Source organism: Molossus molossus, unplaced genomic scaffold, assembly GCF_014108415.1.
Source record: "Molossus molossus isolate mMolMol1 unplaced genomic scaffold, mMolMol1.p scaffold_m16_p_12, whole genome shotgun sequence".
Classification (NCBI taxonomy): domain Eukaryota; kingdom Metazoa; phylum Chordata; class Mammalia; order Chiroptera; family Molossidae; genus Molossus; species Molossus molossus.
In genome coordinates, this window is record NW_023425347.1 from 71,756,939 (window position 1) to 71,771,804 (window position 14,866).

Consider the following 14,866-nt stretch of genomic DNA (forward strand, 5'->3'; position numbering starts at 1 on the left):
CACCCGAGGATATTTTTCTATTTAGCATTAGATAGAGTAGGAGGGAGGGAGAGACAGAGAGAAACGTCGATGTGATAGAGACACATCAACTGGTTGCCTCACACATGACCCGACTAGGGCCAGGGACAAACCACAACCCAGGTATGCAACCAAGGTATGTGCCCTTGACCGGAATCGAACCCACAACTTATTGGTCCATGGGCCAACACTCTAACCGCTCAGCCAAACCAGCCACAGCTGTTTTTATTGTTTTTTAGAGAGAGGAAGGTGGGGGGAGAGAGAGAGAGAGAGAGAAACATTGATTGGTTGCCTCCTGCACAACCTCTACAGGGAATTGAGCCTACAACCCAGGCATGTGCCCTGACTGGGAATTGAACCAGTGACCTTCTGGTGCATGGGACGATGCTCAGAAACCGGAGCCACACCAGCAAGAGCCAAAACTGAAATTCTTGTGATTGAAGAAATAGTATTCAGAAATATGTTCAAATGTGCCTAGAATTCATCAGTCACAATGTGATAAGTACAATAATAGGAGCATGTGGAAAATACAGGGAACAATTTAATGTCTCAGTTGTATGAAAATATATTTTAAAACACGATATTTAAAAAGAAAGAGGGAAGCAATTTACTTATATGCAGACAGGGTAATGGATATGAAATCAGATCCCCGACCTACAAATGCATTATATTGTGATGTAATCATTGCATTTAGGACATACTGTATATATAATCTGTGCTAAACTAAGCCCTATGGGGGGAAAATAATTAAGATTTGCTGTCAAGCTAAAATCCAGCGAATGGAGCTAGGTAGTTTTGTTATTTACCAAGTTTTTATATCCATTTATGTATGGCCTAATAGCATTTTATGAATAGTTGCTCAGGATCACATCAGTCATAAGTGGTAGAATTCAAACTTGAACACCTTCCACCTCCATAGGCTGGGCTTCTTTTTGTTTTTAATTTAGTTTTTATTTTTATCAAGGTTTTATATGTCCATGATTTAAAGAGTGATGTAATTATCCAAAAATGTTTCACACAGCTGAAATCAGGGTGTCATCCAGGACTGAGGTCTCATCTAAAGACTCAACTAGGAAAGGATTTCTTCTAAGCTTACTTGTTTGTTGACAGAATTTCAGTTCCCTAAGGACTGTTGGACAGAGAATCTGTTTCTAGCTAGCTGTTAGCTAGAGGCTGCCCTCATTTTTTAAGTTCTTTGAAACTTTTGGGCCTCTCTCCACATAGCAAACATAATGCCTGTCACAGGGGAGGTGCACAAACGTATATATTAGTTGAATGAATGAATGGATAAGTAAATGACTATAGAGGAAACAGAAGGGTTCAAAGAAGTAAAAATAAAGTAAAAATAAAAACTAAGCCATGGCCAGTTTGGTTCAGTGGTTAGAGCGTCGGCCCACGGACCAGAGAGGCCCGGGTTTGGTTCCTGCTAAGGGCACCTACCTCAGTTGCATTTTGTCCCTAGCTCTGGTTGGGGTTGTGTGGGTGGCAACCAGTCGATGTATCTCTCTCACATCAATGTTTCTCTCTCTCTTCCTCCCTCTCTCCCTCCCGCTCTATCTGAAGATAAATGTAAAAATGTCCTCAAGTGAGGATAATAAATAAATACTAAAATATATGAATAGTTGAGTATGACAGAATTTTAAAAAATGGAACTTTATAGTTTTAACTGCTTTCTTAACATTTTTTGTGTGGTTTTTCTTCTTAGGATGAACATTCTAATGTTACCTACCCTGCTTTCAAAGTGAAATTCACTTTGTTAAAGCAGAGTAGAAACATTTCCAAGTTCTTATAATTTGGATCATATTCTGAGGTCCCAGTTACTATGGTAGTTACAAAGAAGCAAATACAAAAAGTGGGGCATGAGAATGAGGAGAATGTGACAGAAGTGCATCATAACTGAAAAATTGACTTGTGAGAAATTATTGCTCCCAGGACATTCAGTAATTCAAGGTTTTTGTGGGCCTAGGGACTTGGATAGGGTAAGCACTTCAAATTATATTAAAAAATAGCATCTCTGTGTTTCTTTTTAAAATATTGGTTCATAATTAGACCTTTTCAGACTTTGTTATGTTCTCAAGTTTTCATGTAATGGATGGATGGATGAATTAATTAGTTAATTAATTAATTGATGTATATCAAAGCTGCTGTATGGCATTTGAAATTCTCTGCAGTTTTTAAAAATTATTTAAATATGTTTTTATTGATTTTTTTAGAGAGAGAGGAAGGGAGAGGGAGAGAGAGATAGAAACATCAATGAGAGAGAAACATTGATCGCCTGCCTCCCGCACACCCCTCACTGGAGATCAGGCCCACAACCTGGGCACGTGCCCTGACTGGGAATTGAATTAGTGACCTCTTGGTGCAAGGGTTGACGCTCAACCTCTGAGCCACACCAGCCGGGCTCTCTGCAGTTTGTAGCTTTGATTGAAAGTCTCTGTAAAACTTACCATCAGATTGCCAATATTTACCCTTCCTTCTTTGGAGTTCACTAATCTTAGATAGTGAAAAAAATAACATAACTTTTTATGATAGTTTCTCCTTATTCAGATTCAGACACTGCATATGATGAGATGACCAGAGACCACCCAAAGAAATGAATGTTTTATCCCCTGAGCTAATTATGCACTTGAGTAATACGTTTTGTTCTAGGTATAGAGGCAGCTGACGCCGACAGGGAAGCATGTTTAATTATATGGTAGTCATTGCATGTTAGTGGGAGACAGATAAATTCATCTTTAGAGATAACATTTTTCCTTGAGTTCAACTTTCACTTTCTCTTTTTCAAAGAGCTGTTAAATCATTGCTTTATTTGATTTTTGTGAGGATCAAATGAGAGGATGTATTAACTTATTTAGTCTTTATAACAAGCCTTTGAGGTAGGCACTATTATCCCCACTTTACAGATGAAACTGAGAAACAGAGAGGTTTAGTATCTGGCTCAAAGACATACAACTAGTAAGTGGTATTCATACCCAAGTGGTTTGGCTTCAAAGGCTCTCTTAACTATATGCCACCTCTATGTGAAAATGCTTTTGTATGCTATAGATAGATACTATACAGTTCTTAGCAGATTTTGTTAAGTGTTCAACACTGCACTGGATTTATATCCAAAGGAATCATAAGCCTGCATTTGGAGAGCTTATACTGTGGTTGGGGTGAAGAAATGTAACACAGAATACAGCAATAATAGGCCGTCCTGTAAAATCACCGTCTACTAGACAACTCTGTACATTTAATAAGTATGTACTTATTTTCTTTGAATGCTCCCATACACAACATAAAATCTAGTGCATAGTAGACATATAGTTAATGTTGGTTGAATTTGGATGTCCTTAAATAATGCTATTCCCATTTTCACAATGAGCAGACCTAAGTGATTATTGACAAAGAAATCCTTTCTTGTGCTTTCTTTTTGTGTCATGTGGTGGGCTTGTGGTTCATCCACTTAACTGGTAAAGCAGTATCTTGACTGCCCCTCCTTTTAAAACTTTATTGCCCTGGCCGATTTGCCTCAGTGGTTAGAGCATCAGCCCATAGACCAGAGAGTTCCAGGTTCAGTTACCGCCAAGGGCATGTACCTTGGTTGCAGTTTGTCGCAGGCCCCAGTTGGGGTTATGTGGGTGGCAACCAGTAGATGTGTCTCTCTCACATCGATGTTTCTCTCTCTCTCTTTCCCCCTCTTCCTCCTGCTCTAACTGAAGATAAATGCAAAACTGTCCTCGGGTGAGGATAAAAAAAAACCTTTTTATTTACTTTTTATTCTTTTTATTTTAAATACGTTTAAAATTTTTTTCTCTTTATTGATTTTTTTAGGGATAGGGAGAGAAAGAGAGAAACATCAATGAGAGAGAAGCAGTTGGCCGCCTCCTGCATGCCCCTCACTGGGAATTGGGTTCACAACCTAGACATATGCCCCGACCAGGAATCAAACCAGTGACCTCTTTCTTTTTTTTTTAATCCTCATCTGAGGACACTTCTCCATTTTTTGTTCAGATAGAGTGGGAGGGAGAGAGAGGAAGAGAGAGAGAGAGAGAGCAATATCGACACGAAAGGGACACATTGAGTGGCTGCCACCTGCACGACCAACCAGGGCCGGGGACAAACCACAACCGAGGCACGTGCCCCCAGCAGGAACCAAACCCGGTTTCTCTGGACTGCAGGCTGGCACTCTTTACAGCTGAGCCAAACCGGCCAGGGCAAACCAGTGACCTCTTGGTGCATGGGTCGAAGCTCAACCACTGAGCCACACCGGGGGCTTAAATATGTTTCTATCGATTTTTTTAGAGAGAAAGGAAGGGAGGAGAGAACATAGATTGGCTGCCTCCTGCATGCCCCCCACTGGAGATCGAGGCCGAAATCCAGGCAGGTGCCCCTACTGGAATCAAACCTGTGACTTCTTGGTCTATGGGCTGATAGACAACCACTTAGCCACATCAGCTGGGCCATTTCTTTATTATTTTTATTTTTATTTTTTTTCTTTATTGATTTTTAGAGAGAAAGGAAGGGAGCGGGAGAGAGAGATAGCAACATCAATGAGAGAGAACATCGATTGGCTGCATCCTGCATGCCTCCCACCTGGGCATGTGCCCTGACTGGGAATCAAACTGGTGACCTCTTGGTGCATCGGTCAGCGCTCGACCACTGAGCCACACCAGCTGGGCTCTTTATTCTTTTTCTTTTTTTTTAGAAGTTCAAATTTTTTTTTTTTTATTATTAATTAATTATTGTTACAGATGTTTCTCCTTTTCCCCCCACTGATTTCCTCCTCCCCCTCCCTCCCTGCCCTTTCCCCAGTTTATTTTCCATGTTCACTGTTCATGCATACATGCATATAAGTTCTGTGGTTTATCTCTTCCCCACCACCCCCCTATTTAGGGGATTGTCAGTCTGTATCCCATTTCCGCATCTCTAGGACTACCCCCTTCCTCAGACTGTTATGTTCATTATATTCCACAAATAAGTGAGATCATATGATACTTGTCTTTCTCTGTTTGGGTTGTTTCACTTAGGATGATAATTTCCAGGTCCCTCCATGTAGTCTCAGAGGATAAGAGGTCTTTCTTTCTTACAGCTGCGTAGTACTCCATTGTGTATATGTACCACAGCTTTTTTATCCATTCATCTACTGCTGGACACTTGGGCTGTTTCCAGATCTTAGCTATTGTAAATAGTGCTGCTACAAACATGGGGGTACATGTATTCTTTCTGGTTGGTGTTTCAGGCTTCTTAGGATATATTCCTAGAAGTGGGATCACTGGGTCAAATGGAAGTTCAATTTTTAATTTTTTGAGGTAACACCATAGTGTTTTCTATAGTGGCTGCACCAGTCTGCATTTCCACCAGCAGTGTACTAGAGTCCCCTTTTCTCCACACCCTCTCCAACACTTGTTGTTTGATGATTTGTTGATGGCGGCCATTCTGACAGGTGTGAGGTGATACCTCATTGTTGTTTTAATTTGCATCTCTCTGATGATTAGTGATGATGAGCATTTCTTCATATGTTTCTTAGCCATTTGTATGTCCTGTTTGGAGAGGTGTCTATTCAGTTCCTCTGCCTTTTTTTTTTTATCCTCACCCGAGGATATTTTTCCATTTTTTGTACAGATAGAGTGGGAGGGAGAGAGAGGAAGGGAGACAGAGAGAGAAACATCGACGTGAAGGGACACATCGAGTGGCTGCAACCCGCACGACCAATCAGGGCCAGGGACAAACTGCAACCGAAGTACATTCCCTTAGCGGGAACCGAACCCGGGTCTCTCCGGACCGCAAGCCGATGCTCTAACCGCTGAGCCAAACTGACCAGGGCCCTCTGCCCATTTTTTAATTGGATTCTTTGTCTTCCTTTTGTGGAGTTGTATGAGCACTCTATATGTATTGGAAATTAACCCCTTGTCTGATATATCATTGGCAATTATGCTCTCCCATACAGTGGGTAGCCTTTCCGTTTTGATGATTGTATCTTTCGCTGTGCAGAAGCTTCTGAGTTTGATGTAGTCCCATGTGTTCATTTTCTCCTTTGTTTCTATTGCCTTAGGTGATGTGTCAGTAAAAATTCTGCTGCATATGATGTCTGAAATTTTGTTGCCTACAGTCTCTTCTAGGATTTTTATGGATTCATGAGTTACATTTAAGTCTTTTATCCATTTTGAGTTTATTCTCGTGTATGGTGTAAGTTGATGGTCTAGTTTCATTTTTCTGCAAGTAGCTGTCCAATTTTCCCAGCACCATTTATTAAAGAGGCTGTCCTTACTCCACTGTATGCTCTTGCCACCTTTGTCAAATATTAATTGAGCATATTGCCTTGGGTCCATTTCTGGGTTCTCTGTTCTGTTCCACTGGTCTATATGCCTGTTCTTGTGCCAGTACCACGCTGTTTTGATTACAGTGGCTTTGTAGTATAACCTGAAATCTGGTACTGTGATCCCTCCAACTTTGTTCTTCCTTTTCAAGATTGCTGTGGCTATTCGAGGCCTTTTTTGGTTCCATATGAACTTTTGAAATAATTGTTCTAATTCTGAGAAGTATGCTGTTGGTATTTTGATGGGGATTGCGTTCAATCTATAGATTGCTTTGGGAATTATGGACATTTTAATGATGTTAATTCTCCCAATCCATGAACAGGGTATGTGCTTCCACTTTTTTATATCTTCCTCTATTTCTTTTTTCAATGACCTGTAGTTTTCTGCGAATAGGTCCTTTATTTCTTTGGTTAAGTTTATTCCTAGGTATCTTAATTTTTTTGCCGCAATGGTAAATGGGATTTTTTGCTTAGTTTCTCTTTCTGTGAGTTCATCATTGGTGTATAAGAATGCCATCGATTTCTTGACGTTAATTTTGTGTCCTGCTACTTTGCCAAATTCATTTATTAAGTCTAGTAAACTTTTGATGGAGTCTTTGGGGTTTTCTATGTATAGTATCATGTCATCTGCAAATAATGACAGTTTCACTTCCTCCTTTCCAATTTGGATCCCTTTTATTTTTTCTTCCTGTCTGATTGCTGTGGCTAAGACTTCCAGTACTATGTTAAATAGGAGTGGCGAAAGTGGGGCTCCTTGCCTTGTTCCTGTTCTTAAGGGAAATGCTTTTAGTTTTTGCCCATTGAGTATGATGTTGGCTGTAGGTCTTTCATATATGGCCTTTATTATGTCTAGATATGATCCCTCTATTCCCACACTGCTGAGCGTTTTTATCAGAAATGGATGCTGGATTTTGTCGAAGGCTTTTTCAGCATCTATTGATATTATCATGTGGTTTTTATTTATGTAGTGTATCACGTTTATGGATTTGTGAATATTGTACCAGCCTTGCGTCCCTGGGATGAATCCCACTTGGTCATGGTGGATAATTTTTTTGGTGTATTGCTGGATCCGATTTGCTAGTATTTTGTTTAGGATTTTGGCATCTATGTTCATCAGGGATATTGGCCTGTAGTTTTCTTTCTTTGTTGTGTCTTTTTCTGGTTTTGGAATTAGAATTATGCTGGCTTCATAAAACGAGTTTGGAAGTCTTCCTTCTTGAATTTTTTGAAATAGTTTGAGAAGAATGGGTATTAGTTCTTCTTTGAATGTTCGGTAAAACTCCCCCGTGAAGCCATCCGGGCCTGGGCTTTTGTTTGCTGGGAGAGTCTTGATTACATCTTCAATTTCTTCTGTTGTTATTGGTCTGTTCAAGTTTTCTATCTCTTCCTGATCTAGTTTTGGGAGACTATGTGTTTCTAGAAATTTGTCCATTTCGCTTAGATTGTCGAATTTGTTGCCATATAATTGTTCATAGTAGTTGTTAACAATCTTTTGTATTTCTGTAGTTTCAGTTGTTATCTCTCCTCTTTCATTCCTGATTCTGTGTATTTGGGTTATCTCTCTTTGTTTCTTGGTGAGTCTAGCTAAGGGTCCATCAATCTTGTTTATCTTTTCGAAAAACCAGCTCTTTGTTTTATTGATCCTTTGAATTGTTTTTTTTTTTTTTTTGGTCTCTATGTCATTTATTTCTGCTCTGATCTTTACTATTTCCTTCCTTCTACTTGCTCTGGGGTTTTCTTTTTGTTTGCTCTCTAGTTCTTTAAGTTGTGAAGTTAGATAGTCTATTAGAGATTTTTCTTCTTTTTTGAGGTAGGCCTGTAGTGCTATGAACTTCCCTCTCAGAACTGCTTTCGCTGCATCCCATAGATTTTGTGTTGTTGTGTCTTCATTTTCATTGGTTTCCAGGAAGTTTTTGATTTCTTCTTTGATCTCCTCGGTGACCCATTCATTGTTTAATAACATGCTATTTAGCTTCCATGTGTTCAAATGTCTTTGTATGTTCTTCTTGCAATTGATTTCTAGTTTCATGCCATTGTGATCTGAGAAAATGCTTGATATGATTTCAGTCTTCTTGAACTTGTAGAGACTTAGTTTGTGCCCTAACATGTGGTCTATCTTTGAGAATGTCCCATGTGCACTTGAGAAGAATGTGAATTCTGTAGTTTTGGGGTGTAGTTCTCTATAGATATCTATTAAATCCATTTGGTCTAGTGCTTCATTTAGAGTCTCTGTTTCCTTGCTAATTTTTTGTCTAGAAGATCTATCCAGCGATGTCAGCAGGGTGTTGAAGTCCCCTGCTATGATTGTATTGCTATCTGTTTCTCCTTTGAAGTCCTCCAGAAGTTTTTTAATATATATTGGTGCTCCTATATTGTGTGCATATATGTTAATCAAGATTATATCTTCCTGTTGGATAGATCCTTTCAATATTATGTAGTGGCCTTCTTTGTCTCTAATTATGACCTTCATTCTGAAATCTGTTTTTATCAGATATGAGTATTGCTACCCCAGCTTTTTTTTCTTTTCCGTTTGCTTGGAAGATTTTTTTCCCTTCCCATCCCTTCACTTTCAATCTATGTGAGTCTTTTGTTGTGAGGTGGGTCTCTTGTAAACAACATATAGATGAGTCATGCTTTCTTATGCAATCAGCTACTCTGTTGGGCTCTTTATTCTTTACAAATAAAAATTATATATATTTGAGGCTTACAAGGTGATATTTTGGTATATGTAGATATTGTTAAGTGATTGCTACAATTTAATTAACATATCCACCAACTTCTTAGCTTTTTATTTTTTAAATAATTTCAAAAACTGCATAACCAATGGACACTGAAAATAGTGTGGGGAAGGCAGGAGAGGGGCTGGAATGGGGAGAAGGGGGTCAATTGGGAAAAAAGGGGGGACATCTGTAATACATTCAACAATAAAGATGAGTTTAAAAAATAGTAATAATTTCAAATTTACAGAATGGTTATAAGAATAGTATAAAGAACCTCTATAGTCTAGCCGGTGTGGCTCAGTGGTTGATCGTCGACCCGTACACCAAGATGTCACCGGTTTGATTCCCAGTCAGGACACATGTCCAGGTTGTAGGCCTGATCCCCAGTTGGAGGCATGCAGGAAGCGACCAATCAGTGTTCTCTCTCACCAATGTTTCTATCTCTCTCCCACTCACTTCCTCTCTCTGTAAAATCAATAAAGGATAAAAAATGCCTATATCCTTCACCCAAATTCCCCAACTGTTAATATTTACTTTATCATTCTCTCTCTCTCATAATATATATTCAATATCATATGCATATACAATGTATATACAGTTGTTATTTTTCTGAGCTATTTGAGTATAGACTGCTGGCACCATCATTCCCTTTGCCTTTAAATACATGAATGTGTATTCTTTCCCCTCATCCTCCACACCCCCTGAAAAAGGACAGATCTCTTAAAATAGGAAGTTTACATTGACATAGTACTTTAGTCTATAGAACTTATTCAAAATTCACAGTTAACCTAATAACATCCTTTAGAGCAATAAAAAAAAATCTGACTGCCTGTGTTTTAAACATTGTAGTGAGTATGTGCTATATAACACCCAGTTCTGTATTTGGTTCCAAGAGAAACCTGTTCCCTGACTTAGTCATACAGGCAAGGCAAATGTCTTTATTTGATTTCCCTTCTTTTATATAATTCAGTGGAACAGCGTGACTTCATTGGAGTGGACAGCACAGGAAAGAGGCTTCTCTTCATGGCAAATGAAGCGGACTTGGATGAAGAGCTGGTCATTAAGGGATCCATCCTGCAGAAGTAAGCCCTAGGGTTTTTCTTCTTGGCAATTCTTCTTGTCTTAAAACAAAATAAAACCACCCAGTGGATGGGAAAGAGGGAATGAAAACTAGATTATACTGTGTGAAATTAACAAAAGTATGTGAATGTTTTCCCATGAGATAAATGAAAACTTTCCTTCACCACACAAGCTTAGCTTTTCCCTGTGTCTTTTCTTGCCAAGGAAGAGTCAAATCCTGCATAGGAGTGGGGCAAAGCAGCTGTGGGGAGAACAGGGAACAAGACTTTTTCTGACAATGTTATAGAACTTCCTTTTTCTAAAAATTGTGGTTAAACTCACAACGTAGAGTTTACTATCTTAACCATTTTAAAGTATATATTTTAGTAATGTTAGTATATTCACATTGTTGTGAAACAGATCTCCAGAACTTTTTCATTGCAAATATAAAGTTTGTATCTATTAAACAACAACTCTTCTCCTCTCCTCAGCAGGCCCTGGTAACTTCCATTCAACTTTCTGTTTCTATGAATTTGACTGCTTTAGGTACTTCATATAAGTGGAATTATAAAGTATTTGTCTTTTTGTGACTAGCTTACTTCATTTTGTCTATTGTCCTCAAGGTCCATCCATATTGTAGCATGTGCTAGAATTTCCTTCCTTTTTAAGGCTGCATAATATTTCATTGTATGTCTATACAACATTTAAATTTTTTTTTTTTAATTTTTGTTAATCCTCACCCGAGGATATTTTTTTTTTTCCATTGATTTTTAGAGAGAGTGGAAGGGATGGAGGAATGGGGGGCAGAGAGAGAGAGAGAGAAATATCGATGCAAGAGAGACACATAGATTGGTTGCCTCCTGCACACGCCCTAACCAGGGCTGGGATGGAACTTGCAGCCCAGGTACATGCCCTTGACCAGGAAGGAATGAAATCTGAGACTTTTCAGTGGGTAGGGTGACGTTCTAACCACTGAGCAACACCAGCCAGAGCAAGAATTCATCTAAATTATGTCAAAACAAATAAAACAAGCATGAACAAGACCAAAAGAATCAGCATGCAGCTGTGCAAACATATAGCAAAAAAAAATGAAAGCAAGAAAAATGCCCTGCAAAAGACAAAGGGCCTATCCTGAAAAAAAAAACTCAAGGAATAGAAAGAATTTCTTTACAACTCTACAACTATGAAACAACTCATTAAAATGTAGATTTCGAACAGAGCATCGGCCCACGGACTCAAGAGTCCTGGGTTCGATTCCCCTTCAAGGGTATGTACCTTAGTTGCAGGTTCAATCCACAGCCCCAGTTAGGGTCATGTAGGAGGCAACTAATCAATGTGTCTCTCTCACATTGATATTTCTCTTCCCTCTCTCTCTCTCCTTCCCTCCCTCCCACTCTATCTAATAAAAAATTTAGCCCTGGCCAGTTTGGCTCAGCGGTTAGGGTGTCGGCCTGCGGTCTGGAGAGACCCGGGTTCGGTTCCCGCTAAGGGCACGTACTTCAGTTGCAGTTTGTCCCCGGCCCTGGTTGGTCGTGCGGTGGCAGCCACTCGATGTGTCCCTTCACGTCGATGTTTCTCTTCACGTCGATGTTTCTCACTCTCTCTCCCCTCCTTTCTCTCCCTCCCACTCTATCTGTACAAAAAATGGAAAAATATCCTCGGGTGAGGATAAAAAAAAAAAAAAAAAAATTTAAAAATCAATGGAAAAATATTCTTAGGTGAGGATTAAAAATAAATAAATAAATAAAATGAAATTTTTAAATGTAGATTTAGCCCTGGCTGGTTTGGCTCAGCAGTTAGAGCCTTGGCCAGTGGACCAAAGAGTCATGGGTTTGATTCCAGTCAAGGGCTCGTACCTTGGTTGCAGTTTAGTCCCGGCCCTGGTCGGATTCGTACAGGACGCAACCAATCGATGTGTTTCTCTCTCTCTTTCTCCCCCCTCCCCACCTTTGACTCTCCCTCCCACTCTATCTGGAGATAGATGTAAAAATATCCTCAGGTGCCCTGGCCGGTTCCACTCAGCGGTTAGAGCCTCGGCCTGCAGTCCAGAGAGACCCGGGTTCGGTTCCCGCTAAGGGCACGTACCTCGGTTGCAGTTTGTCCCCGGCCCTGGTCGTTCGTGCGGGTGGCAGCCACTCGGTGTGTTCCTTTCACATCGATGTTTCTCTCTCTCTCTCTGTTCCTCTCTCTCTCTCCCACTCTACCTGAACAAAAAATGGAAAAATGTCCTCGGGTGCGGATTAAAAAATATATATCCTCAGGTGAATATTTAAAAAAAAAAAAAGGTAGATTTCGCTCTGGCTGGTTTGGCTCAGCAGTTAGAGCATCAGCCCACAGATAGAAAGGTCGTGGGTTTGATTCCTGGTCAAGGGCATGTATCTGAGTTGCAGGTTCAATCCCTAGCTGAGGTCAGAGTTTTGCAGGAGGCAGCCAATCAATGTCTCTCTCACATCGATGTTTCTCTCTTTCCTTCCCTTCCTTCTACTTTATCTAAAAATCAATGGCAAAATATCCTCCAGTGAGGATTAACAACAAAAATAATGTAGATTTGCCCTGGCCAGTTTGGCTTAGCGGTTAGAGCGTCGACCTGCGGTCCTGAGAGACCCGGGTTCAGTTCCCACTGAGGGTGTGTACCTCGGTTGCAGTTTGTCCCCGGCCCTGGTCGGTCATGCGGGTGGCAGCCACTCAATGTGTTCCTTTCACATCGATGTTTCTCTCTCTCTCTCTGTTCCTCTCTCTCCCTCCCACTCTACCTGAACAAAGAAGTGGGAAAATGTCCTCGGGTGAGGATAAAAAAAATAAAATAAAATAATGTAGATTTAATAAATAAAATTTTAGTGATAAGATGATAAAACAATAAAATGAGATAAAAGAGTATATAGAACTAAGAAAATAAATTGAGGACCAAATAACTTAATTACAGAATTAACTAATAAATTTTAAAATAACAGATAGTAGACACCAATGAAAATCAAATTATTGACATAAAGGAAAGGTTTGAGATATTCAGTGATTGAGATGAAAAGGAAAATGATTAAAAGTTACGGAAAAGCCCTGGCCAGTTTGGCTCAGCGGTTGAGCATCGGCCTGTGGACCAGAGAGTTCCCGCTAGGGGCACGTACCACCAAAAAAACAAACAAACAAACAAACAAAAAAGTTACAGAGAATCTAATTGAAATAACACACAAAAATAATTCAATATAATTGATGTCTCTGAAATAAATAACTGACCAGGTGGCCAAAAGACATATTCAAAGATATATGGACTTCTTGGTAAAGTAATTTCATTTAAAGATTTTAATATAAAAATAGGACTAGCACCCTGGCCAGTTTGGCTTGGCAGTTAGAGCATCGGCCCATGGACCAATGAGTCGTGGGTTTGGTTCTAGCCAAGAGCGCATACCTTAGTTACAGTTCATCCCTGACCCTGGTCAGGGCCGTGCAGGAAGCAACCAGTTGATGTGTCCCTCTCACATTGATGTTTTTCTCTCTTTTCTTCCTTCCCTCTCTGTCTGAAGATAAATAGAAAAATGTCCTCAGGTGAGGATTTAAAAAAAAAAAAAGGACTAGCCTTGGCCAGTGTGGCTTAGTTCACTGGCCTTCATCCCATGTACTAGAAGTTGCTGGTTGGATTCCGGGTCAGGGTACGGGCCCAGATTGTAGGTTCGATCCCCCGTAGGGGGCATGCAGGAGGCAGCTGGTCGATGTTATGCTCTCACATTGATGTTTCTTCTCCCTTCCTCTCTCTCTAAAAATAAATATTCTTAAAAAAAAAATAGAAGGACTAGTAAATATGACTTCTGAAACCCACTAAATCAACAGTAAAGGAATTTTAGGAAGGTGTAAATCCAGAAGACGAAAGAACATGAAAAAGGAAACAACAACAAAAAAGTTTAGAAGAAGGAAAGCAGGACAGTGTAACATACCTGAGAAAGCTGAATGCTAAGTTAGCGGAGAGGAAAGCTAAGATGCAAACTGATTTGTACTACAAAACTCATAAAAGAGTAGAGATTCAACAGCACCAAGGTAAATCTAGAAGTTAGGCTAAAAACAGGATCACTTTAAAGTTTGTCCAAAAAGTAGTTAGATCCTCAAATTTCCTCTTTCAAACCTCACAATTCCAGCAAGAGACTGGATATTATTCTCAAATAGAAGATCTCTGGCTTAGAACACCAAACATAAATGAGGTTGGCAGTATAATGCAAAAAATGGGGATTAAGCCTAGCCAGGCTCAGTTGTTGAGTGTCTACCCATGCATCAAGAAGTTGCTGGTTCGATTCACAGTCAGGGGACATGACCAGATTGCAGCTCAATCCCTGGTAGGTTTGTGAATGATGGGAGCAAAGAAGATAGACATGGCCAGGGGTAAGGTGAAAATGAAGAGAAAATGGAGGTGTATTTTTCCCTACGAGCTGTTGGGCTTGGGGTCTTGGGTAGGCACTGAGGCCATTAAGACCAGATCTTCTACTGGTTTCCTAAGACTAGATTGCATTTTTGGTTGTTGGCAGGCTTTTCCCTCTACTCTTCTAACTTGTAATCTACATCCCAGTGATTCAGGATCTTTGGAGTATAGTTGGAATAGGGCAGCTGGCTGGATAAATAAGCAATAAAATGTTCTTCCCCCTATTTGTATGACCCTCTGGGGCATTGTGCTCCTTCTGGCCTCAGTGAGATGGTGGGTAAAAGCTAATTAGATTCAGATTTTTAAACACTTTTGAATATGAGAATCTAATACTTCCTGTCCTTCTTTTAAACGGAATTCCCAAAAATG

At 39.9% G+C, this 14,866-nt stretch overlaps 1 protein-coding gene across 1 annotated transcript in view; it reads left to right on the plus strand.

Annotated features, from left to right (window-relative positions):
• The window catches only part of EIF2B3 (eukaryotic translation initiation factor 2B subunit gamma), a 124,641-nt gene that overhangs the window by 60,474 nt on the left and 49,301 nt on the right, over positions 1-14,866 (plus strand). The window contains exon 6 of the mRNA XM_036255447.1: positions 10,007-10,118. Coding sequence (XP_036111340.1) covers positions 10,007-10,118 — 112 coding nt within the window. The remainder of the gene's footprint in view (positions 1-10,006; positions 10,119-14,866) is intronic.